This window comes from Telopea speciosissima, chromosome 9, assembly GCF_018873765.1.
Source record: "Telopea speciosissima isolate NSW1024214 ecotype Mountain lineage chromosome 9, Tspe_v1, whole genome shotgun sequence".
Lineage (NCBI taxonomy): Eukaryota > Viridiplantae > Streptophyta > Magnoliopsida > Proteales > Proteaceae > Telopea > Telopea speciosissima.
The window spans coordinates 28,122,359-28,144,956 of NC_057924.1; the positions used below are offsets into that span (position 1 = coordinate 28,122,359).

The 22,598-nt window shown below is 41.5% G+C and overlaps 1 protein-coding gene across 3 annotated transcripts in view; it reads right to left on the reverse strand.

The window, feature by feature from the left end:
* Positions 1-22,598, reverse strand: part of LOC122639331 (O-fucosyltransferase 8-like) — a 63,463-nt gene that overhangs the window by 18,030 nt on the left and 22,835 nt on the right. For 2 of the 3 annotated variants that reach the window (XM_043832157.1, XM_043832159.1), the window contains exons 5-7: positions 18,545-18,648; positions 9,789-9,909; positions 9,555-9,698 (exon numbers count right to left, since the gene is read on the reverse strand). In XM_043832157.1, the coding sequence (XP_043688092.1) occupies positions 9,555-9,698; positions 9,789-9,909; positions 18,545-18,648 (369 nt within the window). The remainder of the gene's footprint in view (positions 1-9,554; positions 9,699-9,788; positions 9,910-18,544; positions 18,649-22,598) is intronic. The other variant, XM_043832158.1, reaches the window with a different exon arrangement.

The window sequence follows — 22,598 nt, forward strand, 5'->3', positions numbered from 1 at the left end:
CTGCCAAGAAAAAAGCCTACCTTCAAGGGAACCGATTGGTTCCATATCCACTTAGCATAGGATATCACAGAAGATACACCCTGCACTTCATTCTAAGCTGACCTGGTCGTGAAGCAACCATCACTAGAAGGGGCCCATACTGACACATCTTCTCTGTCAGAAAGAGTAAAATTACCCAGAGTAATCCAATCTCTTATCACGGCTGAATCAATGTGATTAAGAATGTCCTGCTTCCAAGTGCCATCCTCCTCCAAAGCATCCTTGACACACAGCTCCGTATCAACCAGCAAACCATTATCAACATAGTCAATCAGAGGGCCCACCCCAGCCCAATTATCAAGTGAGAAGGAAATATTACCAGAGCCAAGCAACCATCTGGAATTTTCCATAAAAAACCCCTTATAAGCCAGAGTGTTACGCCACGACTTGGAGCCAACCCCATTTGACCCGGCCAGAGCCGTATGTCGATTCTTAAAGAACTTTTCCCTGAAGAAATCACTCCAAAGAGAGCGGTCCGAAAGAACCCTCCAAAGGCCCTTAAGCCTGAGGGAGAGGCCAACATCCTCCAGAAGCCTAACCCCCAACCCCCTTCCTCAAACGGCCTGCAGATCTTCCTCCAATACACCCAGTGCCTGCGTCTTCCCCATTTCTAGCTGCCCCAAAGGAAATCAGCAAAAATCCCATATAACCTCCGAATGACTGCCTTAGGCGGATCCAGTGTTGCGAGAACATGAATGGGGATCGAAGAGAGAACATGTTTTAAAAGTGTAACACGTCCCCCCGAGGATAAGAGCCGTCCCTTCCAACCTGCCACCTTGTTTCTTATTTTTTCAATAAGATCATTAAAGAAACAAATCTTGAGTCTTCCAGAATGGAGTGGGGCCCCCAAGTAGGTGATAGGGAGAGAGTTCCTGGTAAAGCCAGTAACCGCCCCTACCATTCGGGCTCTAGCCGACAAAATCTTGTCTCCCAAAACAACGCAGCTCTTATGTCTATTGACTAGCTGCCCCGAAAATCCTTCATATCTGCCAATGAACCCCACTATTTGCTTGAGCGAGCTCTTCAAACCCCTAGTGAAGATAATGGTGTTGTCTACAAAGAGGCAATGAGAGATCCCAGCTCAACCTCTCAGGAGCCTGAAATAAGATGCATGCCCCTCCACAAAAAGAGTTTTGATGCCCCTGCTAAGCACCTCCTCCGTCATGATAAAAAGAGCAGGAGATAAGGGGTCACCCTGTCCTACTCCCTTGAAAGACTTGAAAAAACCAGATTGGTTGCCTCCCAACACAATTGAGAACCAACAGTTCTCCACAGTCCTCCTGATCAAGAAATCCAAGCCTCAGAAAAACCAAACTTGGAGAGGACCAACCAAAGGAACTTCCATTCCAAGCGGTCATAGGCCTTCGTCATATCCAATTTGAGAATCACATTGCCCCCCTTAGCCTTCCTGTTCAAGTCTTGAGCAACCTCTTAGACAATGGAAATATTGTCATGAATACACCTGCCCTGCACAAAAGCGCCTTGCTCTTCTGCCACTAAGGAAGGAAGCAGCCCCGCTAGCCAGGAAACAATGATCTTGGCAATAATTTTATAAAAAAATTACAAAGACTAATAGGCCGGAGATCAGCCATTACATTAGTGTTGTCCTTCGGAATGAGCACCAAATTGGCTGAGGTGAAGCTTCTAGGGAGGTCCCCACCCGCAAAGAAGTCTTTAACTGCTGCCCAGACATCATTGCAGACCACCTCCTAGCACGCCGTAAAGAAGTACCATGAAAAACCTTTCTTGGTCCGGCGCACTGTCACAAGATAAGGCGAAAACAGCCCCCTTTACCTCCTCCAAAGAGGGGGCTAACAGAAGAGAAGAATTCTTAGCTTTAGATACCACCGTGGGAATCAAAGACAGTAGCTCCTCATCTACTAAACAGCCCTGGGAAGCAAAAAATTCTGAAAAATGGCGCACCGCCTCAGCCTGTACCACTTCAGGGTCAGAAATCTACTCCCCATCCCCGCCTTTTATTCTAAGCACACATGCCTGCCGTCTCCGGATATTGACCATAGAATGAAAGAACCTCGTGTTTCGATCCCCCTCTTTTAACCAAGTGACTCTGGACTTTTGCTTCCAGAATATTTCCTCCTGCAGCAACAACCCCTGCAGCATATTCCTAGCTTCCACTAAAGCCTCCCTGGACTCATCATTGGCTCGATGGTCAAAGTCCGCCTCCGCCCTGCTAACCGAATCCTCACCATCCCTAACCTTTTGATCTACATTGCCAAAAACATCCTTTTTCCACTTACGAAGCCCTTTGAGCTTCAGGAACAGCACAACGAGGGGCGAGCCAAACACCGGTTTTCCCCACTGGCTTTTTACAAAATCAAGAAACCCTGGATGCAGCAACCACATCTATTAGAACTTAAAGGCTGAAAAGGGACGGTTGCAAGCAGTAGAAAAAGAGAGCCAAATAGGTGCATGATCAAAACAGGTCTGATTAAAATGGGTAACCTCATACCTAGGGAAAGCACCAAACTATGTAGTGTTTGCCAAAAACCGGTCCAATTTGGCCATGACCCTGTGACCCTGTCAGAACCAGTCTGATTATTCAACCAAGTAAAAATATTACCAGCATACCCAGCATCGATAAGGCCAGCACCAATCACAAAGCTCCCAAACTCCGCCACAGACATCGAACAAGCAGGTCTGCCCCCCGCTTTTTCTAGAGGGGGCACAACGGCATTGAAGTCACCTCCCACCGCCCAAGGGACAGAGATGGACCTGGAAAAGAGTTCAAGCCTCTCCCACACCTCCCTCCTCTCAGCCACCGAACAAAGCCCATGGACAAAAGTGATAAAAAAAACTGCCCACACTGGCATCTACACATTCGAGCATAACAAACTGCCGGTGTTCCTCCACCACTTTAACCTGCACTGCAGTCCTCCAAAACACCCAAATCCTCTCTAGCATATGCACCAAATGGAAACCAATCCTTCTCATCACCAATCGAGCCTTTGACACTTGCGCTTTCGGCTCACCAACAGCAACAATGTCAACTTTATGCAGGTTTACTAAGGTTTTCAAATGTCTAGAAGCAGGCTTGTTCCCAATACCCCGAGCATTCTAAAATAAGAAACTCATTTGGAACCGTTAGGAGAAGAACCCAGCGATCTCATAGATCTTGTTACACGTCGTAGGGAACCCTCCCTAGCAGGCCTCCCTTGTTTAACCTTCAGAATCTTTTCTCTTGTAAACATGGCCAGCACTGAAAGTCGCAGGCTGATTAGACAAACGTTTCCCCGCACGAGGGCCTACAGGCTCGGAGGAGGGGTGTCACGTCGATATATCGACATGTCGCCCGCCATGGCGAGCATGTCGACCATGTTTTATTTTTTATTTTCTCTATTTTTAATGTGTTAATAGATGTATACTCAAGCCATGTTTTATTTTTTCTCTATTGTTTCTCAAGTTTTAAGAAGAAAATTCAGAAATCGAAGAAGAAATCGAAGAGGGAAAGAAGAAATCGAAAGAAATCAAAGAGGGAAAGAAGACAGGAAGAAGAAATCGAAGAGGGAAAGAAGACAGGAAGAAGAAATCGAAGAAGAAATCGAAGAGGGAAAGAAGAAATCGAAGAGGGAAGAAGAAATCGAAGACAGAAATCGAAGAGGGAAGAAGAAATCAAAGAGGGATGCCATGGCGTAGGTCGCCATGCAACCCTCTCCAGCGCCAGGACGCCATGGCGACGCCATGACAACTATGACTGGGACACTTATTTCCCCCCCTCGTTTCTCAAAAGTCCTGTGGATCCTTCCCTCTATCGAGGCATTAAAGGATTTAAAACTCTCTAGCAAGGCCTCACGGCCCGAGGCATGCGTATCAGCCACACCTACCACATGGCAGTCATCTCTGGTCATGGGCCCAGCCCTGTCTTCAAAATAAGATGAAGGGAGTTCACTCACAGATTGCGAACAATCCATTTCCACGACGCAGCCAGCAGCAACCAAAGCATCCTCTTCCACAATCGACTCCAACCTCAGTCCACCAGGCACTTCCAGCGCTGAATCCCTGCGAAAAACGCTCCTTTCCTTCTCGGGCTCCAAGTCCGCAACCACCTTGCAAGGAATTTCTCCCTCTTCCAAAGGCTGAGGCATGAACTCCCTACTTGATTTCTCCAACGTTGCACCAGCCCCCTCCTCACGGACAACCTCCCAGCCTACAAGGCCTAAGGCGTCAACGGAGGAGACACCGCTTGGGCCCTCCCCAGCAGCCAGCGCAAAACGAGGGCCAGCAGCTTGCTCCTCAAACGGCTTCCAACGCCCATTCCTTCTCGTCAACAATCGATCAGCCGCAGGGACACTGTGACTAGGCACACCATCACACCCCCTAGCGCCACCACGTGAGCATCCCTCTCCCCTTGGAACAAACCCTCCGTCACTGTTCCTGTCACCAGCCTCCTTATCCACCCTCGCGACAACTAAACCAGCGTTTACTTGAGCACTCTTCCCGCCAGCAGAAAGTGGGGTTTCAACGGCACCCTTCCTCCATATAGGTTTTCGACAGGCCTCCATAGAATGACCGATCTTCGAGCAAGTCTCGCAATAAGTGGGGAGTTTCTCATAGATAACCTTTTGGTGAAAGCCCTCCGCACCACAACCAACCCACACCTTGGTCGAAAGCGAGGCTCTTAAATCCACCTCAACGCAAAACCTGGCCTCCACTGTGCGCGTGCAATTGGCCGTTGCTCCATCCACCTTCAGAAGATGCTCAATCGTGCTAGCTAGGGCTACAACAGGGTCGGGTTGGGTCGGGCTTTTTAAAACCCTAGCCCAACCCTGAGTCCCCTTAGATCGCCTGCACCCGCCCCGACCCCGACTCATGGCCTAAAACCCCGACTCGACTCCTCACTGCCAGGCCCCCCTGCCCCGACCCTAACCCCGACCCTGACTCCCTAACCCTAACCCTAACCCTAACCCTCGACCCTGACCCTGATAAACTATATGCTTTCATTGTATAGAGTGCAAAAGACTATATCTATAAGCTATGACCACGCATGCTTTCACACAAGCAGGTAGCACTCTCTCATTTTATGATATAAAGTTATAAATTTTTCATTATCAAATAACAACATGCATTACCTGTCAACTGGTATAGAAAAACAAATTTAATGAAAGGAAACCAAACTCCAACTACTAATACTTTTATAACTATAACTATAACAATCAAATAATGAAAATTTCCAACAAAAAATGTTGTTGCTGTCAAATGAATGATCAACATAATAGCAAATACTAACAATGACACTCGCGCCAACTGCAAATTTTATCCCATTACTCACGACAAAGCTAATTAATATCAAGCCTACTTGTCAACAGTTAATAAGTATCTAGTTTTCACATTAAAAAAGTTCCATCAATGTAATATCTCCAACAATAAACAAACATTTCAAGATAGATCGCATACAAAAGATGCCAAATTTTGACTCAACAATTCTTCAAATGGGAAAGACTAAAGAGTACTCCCTTGAATGTGGAGATTTGCTTCTCGTTTATTTCGTTTTTTTTTTTTTTGCACAAAATATTTTGCATGATGTTGGAATAATTTTCTCCATCTAAGAATTAATTAATTTGGTTTTTGCTTTACATTGTGATGTTGCTTTGCATTTGTACTTAGGAGGTCAAATTTTTTCTTGTGTCCCCCTCAAACCTCTAATACCTCTCAGTCACTTACTCTCTCAGCCTTTTATTTGTTGAATGAATTTACACATTAATCCTTCTCAATCCTGATTATAGATTATATAATATATATAATGTACTTAAAAGTCTAATTTATGAACCCTTGTTAGTTGTTATTTGTTACATTAATAATTTCTTATATAATATAATATCATATTATCATTATACATAATCAGGTTCAAAATCAGGTTCAAAATCAGGGTCTAGATCAAGTTCAAAATCAGGGTCTAGATATGGGTCAAGATCAGGGTCATCATCAGGGCAAAGATCAGGGCCAAGATCAGGGTCAAGATCAGGGCCAAGTTCAGGGCCAAGTTCAGGGTCAAAATCAGGGCCAAAGTCAGGTAAAAAATCAGGGCAAAAAATCAGGGCCAAAATCAGGGTCGGGTTGAGCCCGAGGCCTCCCCGGACCCGACCCGACCCTGACTCAGGGCCAGGCATTTCTGACCCTAACCCGCCCTCAGGGCTAGAAATCTTTAGCCCAGACCCTGTTCGGGCTCAAGGCGGGTTTAGGCCAACAGGGCCAAACTTAGCAATAGACACCAAGAAGTTTCCTTGATAGAAGTTGACATGAAGCCCTGGCAAGGAAACCCAAACAGGCGCAAGAGGGGATTCCCAGCCAGAGACGAACTCAGAAGTCCATTTCATGAAACGAAGAAGGAAACCCTGGACATAGATCTTCTCTTTCCACCAAACCTTCACGAAATCTGATTGAGAAGAAAAACGAAGGAGCACATGTCGTGGGTCCAACGTCGAAACCACCACATCCCCTTGTAGGAACAGGAACTTTAGGAGGTATTCCTTGATCACAAAAAGAGCTGGCTTACCATAGCTACACTTTGCAATTAACGCAGTAGAGAACGCCTTCGTAGATAAATCCACCTCCACCTTGGTGAAGAAAACCGTAGGCTCCCCAAAATAGGACGAAGGTTTCTTCACATCAATCGCAACAGGTGGCGTGGCCAGAGACCTAGACACCACGGCAGCAAAGGAGATTGGCGAGACCCCTCTCTCGACCACCCCAAGACGAGGATCAGGGGGCGCTCCTCCCGAGATGGAGGAACCGCCATGACCCAAACCCCACATGAAGAGAAAATAATCGTGCGCCACCAGAGCTATAAGTGTGCACCCCTGAAAATGGTATATGTTTTAATTCAAATACTTAATTGATGGCTGGGAAAGTCAAACTTGCTAAGAGTTCTCGGTCAACAATATTGCAATCAGAGTTGACTTAATAAAGAAAGTAAAAAACAAAGAGGCAATATAGAATGAAAAACTCATGATAAGCCTATGACATTCCAGCATTGGACAAGAGTTTTTTAGGAGAAAAGCATTGTTGGAAAAATTTAAGACTCTTTTGGCATCCAATGAAGGCAATATAATGTAGTCCTAGGTAGGTGGAAGACCCACTAGGAACCAATACTGCAGGATCTGCTATGAACAGGCAGCCCGATTGGGGTAAATACGAATTTAGGTCAAAAGTAGGGTTAGGGTTTGAGGAGTTGGTTACGTTAGGCAGGTATAGGGGAGTCTATCAGTATTGGTCCAGTGTTGGTTTGATGAGCGGAAGTGTGAGAACTTAAAAGGCAGCAGGTTAGGATTTCGGGTTTCGGGTTTTTGAAAAGATGGGAGTAATGGAATCTAGAGTTTAGAGGTGGAATTAAGGCAAGGGCTTCAGGTCGAGTTCTCGAGGGGTAGATCGGCCAAAGTATGGGTGGTTTTTAGTGGCTGGAATAGTCTGGGTAGAATTAGGGTTTTGGGGATTTAATGGAGATGAGGGAAACTAGGGTTTTGAGGGCTGTATGGGGGTAGAGGTCTGGATCGAGTGTAGGGGGTGTACTGGAGATGCTGTGGTTTGAATTTGAGATAATTCTGATGAAGGGTCAGGTCTGTGAGTGAATTAGGTAATGGGAAATTGAAGAAAACAAAAGGCGGAAATTAGGGTTGGGCTGTAGAGGGTTTAGAAGAAGAAGTAAGGGGTTGGGAATGTCTCAAACTTACTTGCAGTTGCAGAAAATAATCAGCAGCAGCAGAACCTTGCATAAAAATTGAATCTTGGAACTAGAAGAGAACCACTCGGGCTCACACCACAGAGTATCAATTGGATCAGACTCCAATCCCACCAACGAACCAACCGGGTTTCACACTGCAAGGTGTCAATTGGATCACACACCAATCCCACCAGCTTTGATCACACACAAAGCAAATCTTCAGTAGAAGAAGAGTTGCAACAGCTTGCAAGAGAGAAATTTCATAAATAGTGAGGTAAAGAGGAGCCCCACGGTTGTTCTTTATTTATATTGGCCAAAGGCCTAAATTCCTGTGCAGCCTAGGAATAGGAAATCCCAGGCTGCATCTAAATACAATACACTCCCTCTCTAAATTTGTGCAGAAGTGTGGACCCCAAAATATAAAGTTAAAAAGATTATATCCTAAAAGAATATTCTAAAATCACTTAAATTGGACCAGTGGTTCAACCAGTACAATTTAAAACACTAAAACATGAAGAAAAAAAAAAACTAAGTATAGGGCTAATCCAGTATGCAACTTATGTACCCCTAATTTAGATCCATAAAAGTGACCTATTACATTCAAAATCCATGGGACCAAAGGCCCAACATGTCTATAACCCAACCCCAGGCTTATTTCTAAGGAAAGAAGCCCAGTTTGGTGATAAACCTGCATCACAGTATATGTTCCTTTATGAGAAAATATATGGTTGTCAAGGTTGCCTAGTAGGAAAATGAAGGTTACAGATCTGAGCACTGCTGGCCATCTACAATAAAAAACCTAACATGGTAATTTTGACACCTGATCAGGGACAACAAAAGAACAAGGAACTATCAAAGTAAAATGTTTTTGCATCAATATCCCATCAATGAAGATAAGAGCCAGGAGATGAAATGTGTGTTATTTTCCAGCATAAGTACATAAAATACCGTCAATCAGCAATAACACAAGTTTGAGTTATTTCTTTTCAAGTATCTTCACCATGAATCCATGTTCATTTAAAATTTTTAGGGATAATCTAAGTTCATTTAAGCATCACATAGCTAGGAGGCAAAGACCTCTCAGTCTCTAGTATTGCAGCCATAGTTCGAGATTACAATTTAGTCAAAATTCAACCAAAATCTGGTATATTTTGGTTGGACATTTCTGTGGTCAAATGGCCATATCATGGTCCAAAACTATAGGGAAAGCCTAATTAAGAATCTCTAAACACATTTGAATCTTTGGATTGTTGAAAAAAAAAACTCCAAATTGTTGTTTGGCTTTGGGCCCTAGAAGAATCTCTCAGAGTCCATCACAACAGCCCTACAGGTGGAAATTTTGAAATTTAACGAAATTTGGCAAATTATGCCTCAAATCCACCCAGATATTGCAGTGGATGCGCCATGGTTGACCACCAAGTCTTGATTCAGTAGCAAAAAATGAAGGACTTCGCCAAAAATTGAGGTTTTCTAGCAGTATTGGAGTTCTTAGGTGAAAGGGGAAAAATCTCAAAAATTTGCTGAAATGAATTGAAATGACTCAAATTTTGGTTAAAATGATGAAATTTCGGTCGAAATATGGTATGCCTTTCGAGTTCAACCCCTGTTTAATTTTGGGGCTTCTCAAGACTGAAATATTTCAGGTCATTTCAACAGAAATTTTGAACCATGATTGCAATAGGACATTTAGAAAATTTAATAATACGAAATCAAAATAGGGGAAAATTTTAGTTTGTATATGATGCCAATTGATTTCCACTGCAGAAAAATCCATCATGCAATATTAATCTCACTAAACCTTTTAGTTAGAAAAAAAAAAATCTTAAATGATGATTTTAACCTGAAGCTCAGAAGGTAATGGATCAAAGCCAAGTCGATTGCCAAAGCCAAGGAAGTGAACAATTCCATTTCGTTGTAAGAGAGGAAGTACAGTTTCAATAAAATCAGTGGGTTTTGCCTCCTTTCTAATATCTGCATCAGTAATCTGCAACGGAGTAAATGAAATAAAATAGTATTTTTAAAATGGATTGCTTTTTCAAATAAAGTAAAGCAAATGCTTAGAAAATAAACGCACCAGACTACCAATGGCCTCAATGTCTACTGACTGAAGATGAAAAGGAAGCTCCTTCACCATATTCACTTCATCCTTCAAAATATTCATGAAATAGTCCTCTTGGTAAATTTCACCAAACTGGCTGCATTTGGATCCAGTGAAACACATTAACATTCAGAATGCATGATGTACTACAACAAACTGGGAAACATTTAACAGGTAGGGAGCCAGAATCACACATATATATACATTCCATTATCATTGACTGCCTTAAGTCTGTAATCAAGTTCGTCCTGGTAAATCATGGAACAACAAAACATTCAATTAGTTAGTTTCTCACATAACAGATGATTAGTTGTGTTCATTCAAGGTACCCTTCGGTATTTTAGTTGTTTCGAGCAGGCTGTCAATTCAAATCAGGTAAAATCATTGATATTCTAGGTATTTCTTCTTTTGAATTTTCTTTGTTTTAATCAAATATTATTTTGGATGACAGATAATTAGTTGTGTCTATTCAAGGTATCTTTCAGTATTTTAGTTGCGAGACAACCAGAATCAGATAACCAGTACCAGCAAGAGAGGGAGAAAAAGAAGGGAGAGAAGACTATAGCTGGAGAGAACAACAGTCCACGCGGTACAGCCTCCCCTCCACAATATAAAATAACCAACTGTTGTAATATAGGTTCAGGGGTAATATTGTCCTTGCACCTATAGTGTCTAGGTTCATTATGCACATGTTAAATGTGTTAGGTGTCTTAGGTGTGGTAGGTGTGGTAGGTAAGGATTGAGTAAATCATTCCATATTTGTAATATTCTGAAGTTATAAATAAAGGCTTGGCCTCTGTCTCATAGACAAGCCAGATTCACGGATTTCTACATGGTATCAGAGCCAAAAATAATCCGAGAATATGGGACATAAAGTTCTTTCTGTTTTTTTCTCTCTTCCTGTAGTGATCTTCCGTCAGCAGCACCACCTCCCTACGCCAGCCTCCTACACTTCCGCCACCCTCCGCCAACCCTCACACCCTTCCGCCACTCTCCCGCGACCTCTCTCTTCTTTCTTCCTTCTCGCGGGAGCTTTTCCCAGCCTTGCCGATCTATTTTTGCACCCCTTGGTGGTGAGTTGACTCCCACCAAGGGCCTTCTTTTCCTGCAGAATTTTAAGATCGATGCAGTAATTTTTCTGCAGCTTTTTATCAGGTTTATGCAGTAATTTTTCTGCAGATTTTTTTTGGTTATTGACAACTTATCTTCGACCAGCAACAATGCCTGACACTTCTGAGATCACATCAGCCTCTTCTGGCCTCGACGGCACGTCACAGCGTGATTTTGTTCCGTTTCCAGCCAGCCCTATTAAATTATATGGGGCCAATTACCTGTTATGCTCTCGTTCTTGTTTGTTCTATTGGTTCCCGTGGTCTCTCTGGCTACATCACCGGAACCTCTGTCAGGCCTACTAAAACTGGAGCTGCGCAAGATAGGTGGGTGAATTTTAATTTTCTGGTTATGTCGTATCTGGTCAACTCCATGGACCAAGAGATTGCCGGACGCAACCTTTTACTTGATTCGGCTGCCAAGATCTGGAAGACAGCCCATGACAACTACTCTCAAGTGGGCAATGCTGCCCAGTGTTATGAACTTCGTCAGAAACTCCACTACACCAAGCAGTTAGAGCTGACCCTCTCTCAGTATTACAATAAAATGTGCATGATGTGGCAGCAGCTTGATTTTTTGGGGACCTTCACTGCCACTTGTGACGTTGACACCACTACTTTCCGGAAGTGGGAAGATGGCTTACGGGTGTTTTATTTTTTGGCTGGTCTCAACATTGAATTTGATCAGATCCGGGCCAATATTCTAAATCGTGATCCCTTACCAACTCTTGAGCAGGCCTATGCAATTCTTGCAGCCGAAGATACTCGCCGGACAGCCATGATTACTCCTTCACTCAGGAACTATCGGCCCTACTTTCTGGTTCTCAGCCTACTTCTCGTGGTAATTCTTCTCGTAGTTCTGGTGTTACTAGTGATCGCCCTCCTATTAAATGTGATCACTGTGGGAACGAATGGCATACCAAGGATCGTTGCTGGAAGCTTCATGGTCGCTCTGCAGATACCCGTGGGTGTGGGAGGGGTGGCTCCAATCGATCCAATAATGCCCGGCCAAACCAGACATCTACTGAGGAGCAGGCAACCACTGATCTGTCTCTTTCCTAAGTAGTTGAAGAACTTCAGCATCTCCGGACTCTGATGACTCGGCTGGACACCTCTTCTTCCGGGCCTCCTTCTTTGGCTACTTCTGCTGTTTCCTTGCCATCAAATTCCACTACGCCTCACTCTTCAGGTATTTCATTTGGTGGGAATTGCACCTCGGTCATACCTGACTCTTGGGTTATTGACTCTGGTGCAACCGATCATATGACAGGTTCTTCCTCCCTTTTCTTCAATTATTCTCCTCTATCTGGTCATAATAAAGTTCAGGTTGCTGATGGGTCTCTCTCGCCAATTTCTAGCAAGGGGTCTGTTCAGTGCACACCTTCTCTTTGTCTTTCCTCTGTGTTGCATGTTCCTAAATTCTCTACTAATTTATTATCCATTAGTAGTTTAACTAGGGACTTAAACTGCAAAGTAATTTTTTTCCCCAATCATTGTTTACTCCAGGACTTGGTAACGGGTCGTATGATTGAATGTGGTAAGGTAGTTGATGGTTTATATGTGCTTGACAGTTTGCCGACAGCTTTGACTTCTCAGCCGTCCTCTTCTGCTTCTACATCTGCGTTACTGGAATTAAATAAGTGACACTGCCGTTTGGGGCACCCACCATTGCAAGTTTTATCTACTTTATTTCCTAGCTTATTTAAGCAATGTAATCCAAACAATTTTTCATGCGATGCTTGCACTTTAGCAAAGTAAACTCAGAATGTTTACCCTATTTCTGACAAAAGAAGTATGACACCATTTGGATTAATTCATTCTGATGTGTGGGGACCAGCCCGATGTATTTCTACTTCTGGTTTTAGATGGTTTGTTACTTTTATTGATTGTTTTAGTCGCACCACATGGGTATATTTGATGCATAGCAAGAGCGATGTTTTTACTTGTTTCCGTCTATTTCATAAGATGGTTCAAACACAATTTGATGCCAAGGAAAAGATTTTACGGTCTGACAACTGCAAGGAATACATGGATGGCGCTTTTCGCACTTACTTGGACACTCATGGTATTATCCATTAGACATCTTGTGTTGATACTCCGGCTCAGAATGGTGTAGTTGAGCATAAGAACAGACACTTGTTGGAGGTTGCTCGCTCACTTATGTTTGCCATGCATGTTCCCACACGTTTCTGGGGTGATGCTATTCTTACAGCTACCCATTGGAGGTATTATTGGGTTCGTCTAATTTTGTTGTTGACCCCAAAATTTTTGGTTGTGTGGTGTTTGCCCGAAATCATCATATTCATGGGAAATTTGACCCCAAAGGTCTTCGGTGTGTCTTTCTGGGTTATTCTGCTACCCAGAAGGGTACAAGTGTTACCACCCCCCTACGAGAAAAACATTTGTAACAATGGATGTTGTCTTTTGGGAGTCTGAAGCTTATTTTGCACCACCGGTACCTCTTCAGGGGGAGATTCCAGATGATGAAGATGTACCTTTGATTGCTCCTCTAGATGTAAATATGCCTACTATAGAGGATGTGTCAGTTGAATTGGAAGATGGGATTACCAGTTAAGAACAAGAGCAAGGACAACAGTATGAGCAGCCTATAGTCCAGGGGGAGTCTAGAGAATCAAAGGAATTGAAGACATACTCACGTGGGACTCACTTCCCTCCTCATGGAACTGAGCACAAAGAAACCACCTCCACTGCTCCCACACAATCAGCGCCTGCACCAAGTCTTGCTCCTCACTCTGGTAAGCCTATTCCTATACCTGATCCCAGTCTTGATCTTCCCATTGCTGTCCGGAAACCAAAGCGGAGCTGTACTTAGCATCCAATTTCCAATTTTGTTTCTTATAATTCTTTAACTCCTGCATTCCATGCCTTTGTTTCTTTGTTATCCTCTGTTTCCAATCCTAAAAACTGGCAAGAAGCAATAGCTGAGCAGAAATGGAAGGAAGCAATGAATGAAGAGATGCTTGCCCTGGAGAAAAACAAAACTTGGGACTTAACAGTTCTTCCACCAAGAAAGAAACCCGTTGGCTGTAAATGGGTCTTTGTTGTGAAGCACAATTCAGACGGGTTAGTAGAGCAATACAAGGCGAGGTTGGTTGCAAAGGGGTTCACACAAACCCAAGGAATCGATTACAAGGAAACCTTTGCTCCTGTGGCAAAAATGAGCACAATTAGAGTCATCATCTCTTGTGCAGTAAATCAAGGCTGGACTCTCCAACAGCTTGATGTCAAGAATGCTTTTCTACATGGAGAGCTAGAAGAAGATGTCTATATGGAAATCCCTCCTGGCTTTGCTACTCCAAATACCCAGGGAAAAGTGTGCAAATTGAAAAAGACCTTATATGGTCTAAAGCAATCACCCAGGGCCTGGTTTGGTCGATTTCACAAAGCCATGATTGCCAATGGCTATAAGCAAAGCAATGCTGACCACATGTTGTTTATGAAGAAAGTGGGACAGCATATCACAATTCTACTAGTCTATGTGGATGACATAGTGATCACAAGGAGTGATACATAGGAAACCCAAAATTTGAAGAATTATTTGGGACAGAATTTGAGGTCAAAGACTTGGGGCATTTAAGATATTTCTTGGGAATAGAGGTTGCTTATTCAGCTAAGGGTATATCTCTTTCCCGGAGAAGTATACTCTTGATATTCTGAGTGATACAGGGATGCTCGGGTGTAAACCTGTTGATACCCCTTTAGAACCTAACACACACTTAAAGAGCAAGGAAGGTGACCCGGTGGATAAAGGTACTTATCAGAGGTTAGTAGGACGGTTGATATATCTCTCTCATACCCGACCTGACATCACATTTGCAGTAAGTGTTGTAAGTCAGTACATGCATGACCCTTACTCATCTCACATGGAGACAACCTACAAAATTCTGAAGTACCTAAAGTCTTCTCCTAGAAAAGGAATCTTATATTCTCCCCACAGTATTCTTTAGATAGAGGCCTATATTGATGCAGATTGGGCTGGCAGTCCTGATGATAGAAGATCAATATCCAGATATTGCACATTTGTTGGAGGAAACTTAACTATTTGGAGGAGCAAGAAACAAGCCGTGGTTGCTCGGTCTAGTGCTGAGGCAGAATTCAGGGCCATGGCACAAAGGGTCTGCAAACTTTTGTCGCTCAAGGGGCTTCTTCAAGATATAGGTATGGAAGTTGATCTTCCTATGCGGCTCTATTGTGACAGCAAGTCAGCACTCAGTATTGCCCATAACCCGGTCCAACATGATCGTACCAAGCATGTTGAAATTGACCGACATTTTATCAAGGAGAAGCTGGAGCAAGGAGTCATTTGTGTTCCATTTGTTCAGTCTTGTAACCAACTAGCTGATATTCTCACTAAGGGAATAAGTAGTAAATTGTTTTGTTCTGTTATTAGCAAGTCGGGCATGTTTGATATGTATGCACCAACTTGAGGGGGAGTGTTGTAATATAGGTTCAGGGGTAATATTATCCTTGTACGTATAGTGTCTAGGTTCATTATGCACATGTTAAATGTGTTAGGTGTGTTAGGTGTGGTAGGTGTGGTAGGTAAAGATTGAGTAAATCATTCCATATTTGTAATATTCTAAAGTTATAAATAAAGGCTTGGCCTCTGTCTCATAGACAAGCCAGATTCACGGATTTCTATACCAACCAAAAACAATTTGAATAGGAGTCTATAATTGAGTTAGAGAAGGAATAGAAAAGACTAACTATGACCTAAGTCTATCACCTAAGTCAGACCACGATAGCGACACTCCCCCTATCATGGTTATGTATACATACATAACAAATGTACCCCCATGGTACATACTTTAACATTAGTTGTTTCAAGTAAGATGTCAACTCAAATTAGGTAAAATCATCAGTATTGTAGGTATTTTTCTTTGTTTTAAGCAAATGTTATTTTGGATGAATAAACATCTAGGAGATGCATGGGAACACCATCCTGATTCATTGCTAAGGATAGAACCACTTTGGTTAAGTAGCTTTGCAACTGGAGCAAATGTCTCCTGATAATCGACTACATACACTTGGCTATATCCCTTAGCCACAAGTCTAGCCTTATCCTTTCTATTGTGCCATCAAAGTGATGCTTAACTAAGAATACTTAACTGCAGACTACTAGGTGTCTCCCCTTTGGAAGATCTACAAGTTCCCAAGTACCACTCCTTTCAAGAGCTCTCATCTATTCCCAGATAGCTGCCATAGGATTAGCCATTGCTTCAGCAATATTTTGGGGAATGGTGATTAAGGATAAGGCAATTGAATAGGCACGACCTGTAGGAGAGAAAAAGTCATAGGATACAAACTTGGCTATAGGGTTAGTACAAACCCCTTTTCCTTTTCTCACTACAATTGGAAGATCTAACTCGGGGGAATAGGTTGGAATTTTTACCTAAATCAAGCTGAGGAATAGAAGAGGATTCTTGGAAAGTCTTCTTTTCCCTCCGTTTGTATACAAGTAACTCTTTTCCCTCAATCCCCTCCAATAGAACTATATTGGTGGAGGGCCGGTTAGGAGAAGAGGGAAGCCTGGAAGAAATCAGAGTTATAGGGGAGAGAAGAATGCATAAGAAGAAGGGGGGGGGGGGGCAGGAACGCACAAAAACCAGCCACGCAGGCTCTTCACAAACACAAACTCAATTCATCTTTTCAATCTGCTCCTCCAATCGTTGGTTACACATCTATTTATAAAACCCAAAAAAATAAAAAAAATAAAGACTCCTACTTACTTTTTAAAACTTAGACTAACTAAAATAGAAACTCAATAAAACTCAAATTGGAAATTTCCCTACATGTCTAATAGCTACCCGAAAATGAAATATTGCATATCTTTCCCAAATAAAATAAATCCTAAATATCCTACTGAACCAGAACAAGTTGGGACCCGGTTCATCTTGATTTGGGTTCTCAAACGGGTTCGGGTCAACCCATGAGAGTGCACCTGTATCATGAGGGATCAAATACTGTATTGTCATGGGTTATTGATTGTATGAAGTATGATTTATGAGCTATGTGACAGGAACATATATGTAATGTTGTATAATTGTATGACTGGTTAGTATACTTGTACAACTTATGTGAGGAAAAACATGGTTATGTATTACATGACGTGTATTCGGAAACATGTATTGTAATGCTATAGGTTGATGATTGCATGAAGCATGATATAAAGAGTATGAGAATGGAACATGTTTGTTGATTGTTGATACATGATAATTGAACAGTAGCATATGAATGAATGTATTATGTAAAGAAATGTATACTGTTATGTATTTATCAAATGAAATGATTTATATTATAAGGCATGCTGATTCAATACGTTATATAACATGTTGTGATGCTATAATATGGAAATGATTATGTATATGAATGAAACCAGAAATGAATAAATGAATTGCAAAATATGAACATGTATAAATGAAATAAATGTGATGTGATACGTTTATATGAAAAGAAATGAAAGTAATAAAGAAAGTAGAACCCTTTGGGACTGCCATCCCTTTCCAGTAGGGGAATAGGTACTGGATGAGGGAAGATGTAATACGTCATACATGATACCAATGGTTATAGTCCTCCCCAGTGCTTCGGTGACTGGAACAAGGAGCAGACCATTAACCAGAGACTGAGACAGATATTTATATGGTTGATTTACTAATGCATGGTACTCCCCAGTGCTACGGTGACTAGAACAAAGGAGTAGATGGTGTATCTAGGATAATCATCGATCAATTGCACATCATTCTTCCCCAGTGCTTCAGTGACTGGATTAAGGAGTACAATAGACAATTGTGGGTGGCCGGCAGAACCTCAAAATATTGTGCACAGTGGCAGAACACTAAGATGACCATACTTAGCTTTGCTTCCAGAAATGATGTTTATAACTATTAAGATATATTGCAACTCCATAAGTATGATTATGTATTTAGCATGATTTACTTCACTGGCCTTTAATTCACCCCATTTATATGTTGATTTTACAGATGGCAAGGCTGGAAGGTATATATGTACAGTTCCAAACAATATGGGTTTCGAGTGCCCGGGGTGCTCGAACCTTAGGGATAGGGCTGAGTAGCCGATGAGGACTGTTCTTTATACTTTTTGTGTATATAGGCATGTATAGGATGATTTAAGTAGTAATGGAATTGTAATAACTTTTTAATACACAGTTTTATGATGTAAGCCAGCAGTATTATGCTTATTTTATTCCAGTAGAATAAACTCAACTCCATTAAAAGTCTTCTGCTGTGTATGTTATATGTATGGGAGTTGTGGTAAATGTATGAAATGTAAGTGATCATTTGGTCAGTGCCCACGAGGGCAATGCCTTTTACCCTGTCTGGGTTCAGGTCGTCACAGTATTAATCTTAAAAAATATAGTATCAGACATAGATGAAGAAGTCACATAAGTATCAGACATGGATGAAGAAGTCACATACAAGAAGCTATCATATCATCGAGTAATGGAAAAAGATTACGGCTGGAACAGAAAGTCATAAATAACTGCCTGTCTTCAGCTTGAGTGCAGCTTATGATGACATCAACATCAACTGTTACTTGAAAATAGAAATTAAACAAGATTGAAAAAATAATGTGATATCAGACCTGAGATCCTTCCATACATTGCTGTAGAGAAACTTTGGAAGAACTAAAGTTGCATTAAGTAGATATGCTACAACAATAGCATTGCAAACCTGCAAGCATGAACGCTAAATTGCATCAACCGGATCCCTGATGTTTACTCAAAGCAAAAAAAGGAAAATTTGGTTGCTAGAGGAAGGTGGAAACTAAGGATAGGCTTTCATTCTTACTTCTGTATCAGAAGTTGATGCAAAGTTGTATCAAGTATGTGTAAATATATAATATAGAAACCATGTCATCATGGTGATAATTTTTTATTTCCTATATTCCTTGTTTATGGTCTATTCAAAAAGTGTAGTACAACTGTACAAGCATAATAGACATGTAGTGTTGTGAGTTATAAAACAGCAGTAGAACACTCTTTGTACTCTTTTTCTTAAATTATGGTACAAATATAATGCAAATCTACTTGATTTGGTACAAAGTAAACTCATTTTCTGTAAATTTATTGTGTTGGAAAACTTTGTACTTCCATAGTTCCATATCGAGAAATTCACAGCTTATACTGACAGTTTTAATATAATTTAATGTAATAGCTTTACTATTATGTTCTTTCTGAAATTCATATTTTGATTAAGGATCATAAGTGCTGCCACTCTTACTTCTTTGGGCAGCAATACTTACTACTTAGTACAAAAATATGGAATGTTACTAAAGATTAAATGGACCACACTTCGAAGAAATTTACTATCATATTCTTCCATGGAGAAATCATGTAGGAGGGTATGCCAGCACCAGTACATGTATAGGTACCTAAGTTTGATTTTAAGATTCATAATCAACCATGTACATGAGGCCCTAACCTTTCCCGTCTCTGGATTTCCCTCTTTCAAGATTGAGACCAAGAAAACAAAAATTTGGGAACATCAGGACTAACTAAGCTAAAGCCTTTTGAGCTTTAAAACATTCATTGACTATAACAAGTCAGCCAATAAATTTAGTTCACACTGCTAGGATATACAAACAATATATGAATAAAATTCTATTAGAAAAATATTATCTGATGGCATATCTTGGCTTTGGGTTCCCAGACCTGTAGCTTGTCACATGCCTCATTAAAACTTGGATGAGAGACGAGAACAAGATAAAGGTTTGATTTGAGGTCCATCCTTATAATTTAGTCTCCACTATTTTAAAATTTGAAAGAACACACATATCAAATGGTTAAAAATCATTTGGTCGTGTCTTTTTGGAGAGTAATTGAGGTCCTGGATCTGAGAAGATAGCAGGAAAGAATTTTAGCATGTTGCTTTATTAAAAATAAGAGTAACATGGACCACCCCTGTAACTTTGCCTAATTCCAGGGGACACCCCTGTGTTTTCAAAAATTACAGTCAATACCCGTATTTCACAAAAGTTGTTACACTTGGCCCCACTTCATTAGGATCTGCTGTTAAGTGATGACGTCATAGAGGAAATAAATTCATAATGACCAAGTAAAAGTGACATTACCCTTATGCCCTTATGTTTACCCGCCCACCCATCCTCTGCAAGACTGTAAACCCACCTCCACCCTTGCAACCCAGCCCCACCCCCAACCCCTGTTCTTCATCCCAATCCACCGCCCCACCTCCACCCATGCAACCCAGCCCCAGCCCCAACCCCTACAGGTTATTTCTGATATTTTTAGGGTTTCTGTTAGGGTTTAGAAATTCAATTCGAAGATTGCGACAATGCTGACTTGGTTCCTGCTAGGAGCTGCTGCTGATTCTTCTTTCTTCTCTAGTTCTCCTTTATTTTCTTCTTCATATTCATCCTCCTCTTCTCCTCGTCTCCTCTTCCTATTGCTCCTATAAATTGAAATCGAACAGCATCTATGGATAGCAGTACTCTGTAAAAGTGCTGCAGCAAAAAGAGCCCCAAATAAATTCAATGGCCGCTGCCGAGTTCAGGCGGAAAGTTTCCTTCTTGATTCCTTTCGTCTTTGATTTTCCCAACAAGGGTGTCATCTACAATGGAATATGTTAACATGGGCAAAATCGATATTTTCGCCTTCCAGTCCGAGATTAATCATCTACGGTGGCAGATGCTTGGTCTGGCCAGGTTCTTTGCTCTGTTGTTCTTCCCAAGCTGTTGGTTCTCAAGGAACCTGGTTCTCGTGTGCTGGTAACTGCAACCATTGAGTACTGCAAGCTCCAACAGAGGGCTGCTGTTGATGTACTCTTAGTTCCGCTGATCCTCTGCAAGCAAGGGATCAACATCCCTATCTGTGTGGTCACAAGGATCGTCAAGGAGTGTTTGCACCCAGCTCACGTATCTGCCTTCTGCCAGAAGCTGCTCTGTAAAGAAGTGGAGGCAAGACGGTTTGTGTGTCTCCCCTGCCATCATAGTCTAATATCCAAAAAATTGGTATGGACTGAACCGCTGTTCACTCTGTTCCAGAACATCCTGAATCACAATGTTCATTTAACACAGGATTCTTTTGATCATCTTGTTTCTGTGGTTGCTGAATTGGCTGATGGATTTTCGACTTCTTTGAAGTTTGGGAACTTCTTGTTATGTTTGGTTACCAAATGTGCTCATTTACAGAAGTTTCATAAGGTTTTGTTGATTGAAGCAGTTGAATGTACCAACACTTTCATGACCAAATCTATATTATCAAAATTGGCAGGGCTGTGGCTTTGATATATTTCCAAAACTTCCATTTCATTGTCTTGTGACTTTCTGAACTATTGCAGATTATCCAAAACTGGTTGTGTGTGGCTTCTAAACAAATGTCCATTCTAAAATAGCTCAGATCACTTGTGGAGTCATTGACTCAGATATTGTTTTCAGAGCAAGACTGTGTAAACCTCTTAAGTGGTTGCTAAATTCTCTATCACATCCCTTGATCTAAACTTTCCACCTGAACTCGGCAACAGCCATTGATGGATGAGAGGGGCAGGGGAAAAACCCTAATCAGAGCGCAGTCCTTCGTCGGGCTGCTTTTTTGGGAGAAGATGAAGTAAGGAGACAATGAATAATGGGTCCCTCTTTTTTATGTGAAAAAAAAAATAACAATAGTAACAGGTGGAAGAGGAGGGAGGGCCTTGGAACAATGGTAAGGTTGCTCCATTGTGACCAAGTGGTCACGGGTTCGAGTCTGGAAACAGTCACTCTGCGAAAGCAGGGATAAGGTGCGCTACAAAACAAATGAATATTTTACCACTCTTGGTTTTTAGCAATGTTTTACCATATTAAGATTTATGGAATTTTTAGATTTAACAAAAACCCCATCATTAGACAATTGAAATTTTCACCTATTGCCGAAAATCTAGTTTTTTGTTCATGAACTGGGGGTTGAATTTTTATCCTTTTAAGAATTTTATTTTTTTAACTACTTTTATTGGATTCAAATAGGGGGGTATTTGCTTATTTATGAATATCTTAAGTAAATAAAATAACAAATATAAAAACATTTAAATAAGTTCCTATCCTGGTTTCATGCCAAGTGTCCTCAAGTTTCAATGAGGATAAGTGAATTTATATAAGTGTTTAGGTTGAAAATTGCGAAATTATCGAAATATGGCCGAAATAGTGTTGAAACCATGTGAAACCCATCAAAACCTGGTAAAAAATAAATTCAACCCCTATCTCGTCTCGGTACGCTGCGAAACCGAGACAACTCAGTTGAAATCTGCAGTTTCAACCGAGTTCTTCCATGATCCCAGGTCATATTTTTCAGGTATTAGGTAAAAATGAGAAATGATTAAAATCTATAACGAGTGGGGGAAATATCACTAGGTTTTGGATTTGCACATCATGGCACGTAAGGTGACCAGACCTCAAGGAAAATACACCAGGTGGAAAAGAATCCATGTGAAGTTAAAAAGAAATGGCAGATGGTTCAAGGAACTATCATTATCATTTGGTAGATACAACTTATGTAAGCCTTATCCAAACTAAATGGGGTCAGCTACATAGATTCTGTTTTGCAATTCAACTCTTTTCAGAGCTATATTTGTTGTTAATTCTAAGCCATGCATATAAGACCCTCATTACCTTTTGGTAAATGATGCAGAAAATTAACTAGTCAAAA